Source organism: Gymnoscopelus braueri (genome assembly GCF_963280865.1).
Source record: "Gymnoscopelus braueri genome assembly, chromosome: 9".
Classification (NCBI taxonomy): Eukaryota; Metazoa; Chordata; class Actinopteri; order Myctophiformes; family Myctophidae; genus Gymnoscopelus; species Gymnoscopelus braueri.
Window position 1 is genome coordinate 28,476,036 of NC_137610.1, and position 5,459 is coordinate 28,481,494.

Genomic DNA, 5,459 nt, shown 5'->3' on the forward strand with positions numbered 1-5,459 from the left:
AGTTGAAGCACAGTAAACAGGCATGTCCACACTGGCTGGGGGGGGGGGGGGGGGGGGGTCTGATACCTCATGCTGGGCATGAAAATTGGTCCAGACAGCTTGGTCTATTGTGCATTGGCAAGGGAGCCAAAGGTGCCTTGTAATCAAATTTAGAGGTTTTTATTCCACGGACTGGTGGGGAAGCCGTGGCGCAGCCTGCGTCGCGTGATGAGTGTTTAGCAAGCTTGTGTGTGTGTGTGTGTGTGTGTGTGTGTGTGTGTGTGTGTGTGTGTGTGTGTGTGTGTGTATATGTGTGTGTGTGCGTGTGTGTGTGTGTGTGCTATATATACCTTTGTGCAGCCAGTGCATGTTTACATGCTCCACATGGACTCTCTCTGCTTGTGAATATCATGGCCCCAAGGCTTTTTGTCTGGTGGCGGCAAGACTAATTTGTTAATGACACAACAGGAGAAAAGCTATATATATACACAGTGTGTCATATATTGTTGTTGTCGGGCAGAAAACCTCTCATCTCCATATTTTAACTTTGAGTTTTTTTGTAAATTAACGCCCCTACTTGATCATACTACAGCGTCACGCAAAACTATAAAAAAAAAAAGATCCGCAAGCTGGAAATGCGGCCCGAATCGACGCGTTATGAGCTTGAACTTTTGCTATTTGAATACTGGAAAAAAAACAGTTTTGGACATATGAGGTTTCCACCTCATTCCACAGAAATGCTCGCTGAAATTCTCCAGCATCCTCTCTCTGAAAACATTCTGACTTTCATGAAGGATACTGTTTGTAGACTGCAATAATACTACTGCAATAAAGCGTTCGAGTAGCAAAAATCTAAAACATGGCAGACAAGCTTTTTGTAAAAGCGAGGTGTTAAGAACTTCCTATTTAAGCCCTTTATCCTGTTGACATTATATGTGTTAATTATATCTGGAGTGGAAGTCTATTTTGATCTCACAAGACTTTATGCACATAAAAAAAAAAGCATTGCTCGGAACATTTCATCATTTAGATTCAGCTCTTCTTTCTTAATGATGCCGTTTCCAATAGAAGCTCTCCAGGAGAGGGAGGTATAATTAGGCTATTCTCATATGGGAAGTCTTGGAAATACCCTGAGAGCAAGTTCATGTGAATTTATTTGATGTCCTTCTCAGGAATAGGAGGCAAAAAAAAAACAGGGGTCCCTTCATTCAGAGCCCCCCACAAAGGCCTCCCGTTTGAAAGCTATAGCTGCTCTTCAGGGCCAGATGAGATCCACCCCCCTTTACTCTCTTGTTTTCACCCCCACCACCCCAGAACCTCTTAAAAAGATATCGGACCATTGCACACTCAATTGATATTCCATCACTCGAACTTAATATCGTGAATGGAGGGCCAGACTCTATGAATCAGGGAGACAATGAGCCTAGCTTAGCAGCAAACTGGCACTTTGTGTGCAGTGTCTGTGCCATAGAGGAGGAAGTTTCTAATGTGGGACTCACAATTGTGTGTCTATAGAGTTCTAATGAGCTTCTGTGTGTCGGATGAATGACCGGGGCCCCATTCAACCACGAGGGCCCAATGAGCCAGCTCATTGCACACTACACACACACACAGTCACACACACACTATGGAGATAGGGGGTGGCCATGTAGAGCGACTGCGCTGCATGGAGTCTATTAAAAAAAGAGAATATACAAGAGAGTGAGAGATGAACATGTAGCAAGGTACAGCAATGAGCTCTTTGAGCACCCTGGAGTGACATGTATACCACACATATAGCCAGGTGTTACTTAACCCATTTAGACCTGGAAAGCATCAGTGTCATTTTAGATTTTAGCTATATCGTTGTTGTTGGGCAGAAACTGTGTATCTTCATGTTTCAACGTTTAATGTTTTTTCTTAAATGAATGCCCGACATCATCATACAAATGTGTCGCACAAAGGTAGTGAAAATAGCAGATCTACAAGCTCACAACACCTCGTGAGCTTGCAGATCGGCTATTTTCACTATTTTAAAATGTTTTAAAAAATATACCTAAACAGTGGAATTTTTATGGGTCACGAGTAAATATATAATTATTACTATTTCAAAAGAGATTTGAAGAAATCAAAGAAATTCCATACATTTGAGGGGAAGAAAGAGTAAAACCTTTTAAGCAGTGTAATGTGCCGTGAACTTGTAGATCTGCTAACTACAGCTATGTTAGTTATATTGTATTAAACAGATTGGTCAAAACAACATTTCATTTACACAAAAATAAGTTATGGATCATCAATTCCTGTTCTAGTTAGTGATGAAAGTGTGAAATGGACACTTGCAATAGTCTAATCCTAAAACCCTCACATCCATGTAAAAAGTAGTTAAACTATGTAAAAAGTAGTTAAACTTAATTCTAATGTCTAATATATTCACTATCACTAAATAAAACACTTCTATAATATGTTGAGAAACTTAATTGTATCAGCCATGTCAAATGTATTACACACGCACGCACGGGCACACACATAGTCCAACTTTGCACATCTTGTACATAACCTATAAGTTCCAAGCTCAAAAGGAAATGGAAAGGCTGCACACCTTGCTGTTCCACTGTGCAAAACACAAATAGGCCTACAACGTTACGTGCCAGATTTCCAACAGCAGCACATCAAATGACTTATCTAGCCTACTATCCCACATGCTTACGTAGGTTTGTTTTTGATAAATGAGCACACACATCTGAAGCTCAAAGCTCGCACTGAAAACCCATAGCCTGTAAAATATCTAAAATACTGTAGCTTGCAAATCTGCTATTTTCAATGTATATGTATTAAGGGTCAAAGTGCTTTAACTGATTTTGATGCTATATTAAGTAATTTAGTTGGGTAGCCCCTGGAAACCCCTCAAGGACCCCTGGGTGTCCCCAGACCCCATTTTGAGAACCATTGGCATAGACAGCAGTGTTTTCAGTTACTGTAGCCTATGTCACAATGTGCCCACTCTGTTAACCACTTTATATACATCTGGCTACTTTTGTTATTATTCATTTCATATGGGCTATTCAGTATCATCTTATGAATTATTATTAGCCAAGTATGCAGAGCATGCCCCCAACATTTCACTGCTTGTAACTGTATGACAGAGTGAAAAATAATTAACTCTTGTAGCTTGAACCTACATAACCAAATTAAAAGTTTTATGTATCTAAATCTAGTGACTGACTGGTCCACTAGATATGGGGCCCCTGGGCAGAAGCCATAATATGCCTAATGATTATTAATTATTGACTAGGGAATCGCCATGCAGACGTATGTTCATCAAAAGACCATTGGAGATCGGAGTATTATATTAAGAGTACATTTAATTTTATTGTCATCTTTCTGTCAAATCAACAGACACTCATAAATACAGAACTATCCACATATAATATATTATTTAAAATAGTTTACATTACTATGTACAAATCTTCAGTGCATTCCAATACCAGGTGCTATGAGAGATGTGATACTGTAAGTGGGCTGCAGATGGCAGCAGAGGGTATCTTTGTCTGAGTCCAGCTCTGTTCTGATACCCTGAATCTCCACTCTAGTTCACACAAAAAAGTCTAGTGTTGTGTGACTCTGCAGATTCACAGCTTCAGTCATTTTGTCATTATTATGACTCTCATTCAGCATCTATGGTGCCTCCATTTCCTGGTGGCCACGGCGATATTGGCGTCCTTCTTGTGCCAGGGGAACAGGCGGGTGAGAACCACGCTGCCGTCGGACTGCGCGGCGCCTGTGATCAGGTAGAGCTGTGCCCGCCCAGGGCGCACCAGGGTGTGGGCACAGCGCAGGTTGATGAGCAGCCACTGCTGTAGGAGGTGCTGGGTGTCATAGGGGAGAAGGGGACCCTGGCGGATGAACTCCACGCGGCCGTCGATCTCAAACTCGGGGTCTCCCATTGGGTGGCGACGGCGATACAGCTTGGCAGTCACAGCTGTAGAGAGAGAGAAAAGAGGAGTGAGCGCCTTGATTGAGGATGTTTTTTTTTCTATATTTCATACATCATCATAAATATATTCATAAAGAAATGTGCAAAAAAAATTACATTCTATTAAATCACAGTCTGCAGTGGTGCTTACCAAAGTCATGCTGACACAAGGCATCCAGAACAGTTTTCTTTGCAGGGGAATGAACCACAGATGGGCAATTTTGACATGCAGGTTTTGGCAAATCTGGAAAATAGAGAAAGCATAATTAGTGGAGGTGACAATTATGAGCGAAATATGGTGATTTATCTAAATGCAATTAAGAATTCTCTTGAAAATCTAAATTAATTAATGTACATGCATTGCCAACAAAACATACCTTTGGCAAAATGGCTGAATTTTGGATGGGGGGACAGACACGTATCTTCCTGGTCAGGGAAGCGGTCACAGTCGAGGATCTCGGGCCAGGCGTGACCCTGGCAGGCCAGCACAGGGGCACAGCTGTCCCTTACTGCCACACACAGATTACGGCATGGCTGGATAAACCTGGAATGAGATAACAAGAGTGTGCAACTGTCAGACATCGAATAACGGATAATTAAAGTGCACAAAGCTAAATGAAAATAGCAGGCTTGGATTTCAGCTCCTCCGTCAGTTTGGAGGGAAGCTGAAATCCAAAGCAATGAGATAAGAAATAAAAGTAAATGTAAGAGTAGAAATCTTCTTACGTGTCGAGGCAGACTGGAGCGATGAGAGAGCAGATGAAGTCTTGAACCTGGGGGTGACAGCCGCTCTGCAGAAGGGGCCTCCAGTCCTCGGAGCGGGGTACCACCTCGAGCTCCACACTAGTGTGGCCCAGCAAGTTGGGCAGCCGCATCTCAGAGTAGCCCACGTCCTTACAGATGTTCATCTGGGATGGGATGGGGACGCAGCGGGTCGACTGGCCCATGTCAAAGGCCATCGACGGGCATGCCAGTGCCAAGAGAGCCATGGTGAAGAAGAACACAGCCATTTTTCTAATAATCAAAGTCCTGGTAGTGCTGGAGGTAGTTGGGATGCAGGTCTGCTGTTCAGGCTGTTGCTTGCAGGGGAATGAATGAATACTCCTCTGCTGGCTGCCTTGGCCCTTTATATACCGTGAGGCCAGCCAGCCCCATCAGACCCATCAGTCAGTTAGTCTGTTATCAAGTACCTATCAAAAGACGCTGAGACGACGTGTTTGCAGACAACGGCTTGTTTTGTGATGACTGCAGACAGGGAGGGGGGGCCAGGTGGAGGGACAATAGGCAAGGCCCAGCTTTCACTAGACTGCAGTACAGCCCAGCCATGGGAATTTACATTTTTATGCATTTATGTCAGGCTCCAGTGTGACTATAGTGGTACTTTGTTAAATGGTTTAAATAAATCTTTAAAAATAAAAGGTGATTTCATCCATTCCCAAAGAATATTTGCACCATCATCTTATTCAAATCAGAGAGCACAAACAGAAAGAATTCCTATCCAAACTCAAACAAATGTCAAGACATAGTT

General features: G+C 42.7%; 1 protein-coding gene across 1 annotated transcript; it reads right to left on the bottom strand.

The window, feature by feature from the left end:
- Positions 1-3,626: 3,626 nt before the first annotated feature.
- szl (sizzled) lies at positions 3,627-4,941 on the bottom strand (the record flags this gene model as incomplete). The annotated part of the gene is made up of 4 exons (XM_080437499.1): positions 3,627-3,937; positions 4,083-4,175; positions 4,309-4,475; positions 4,658-4,941. The coding sequence occupies 4 exons, from the start codon at positions 4,939-4,941 to the stop codon at positions 3,627-3,629; spliced, it is 855 nt and encodes a 284-aa protein (XP_080293625.1).
- Positions 4,942-5,459: the final 518 nt, after the last annotated feature.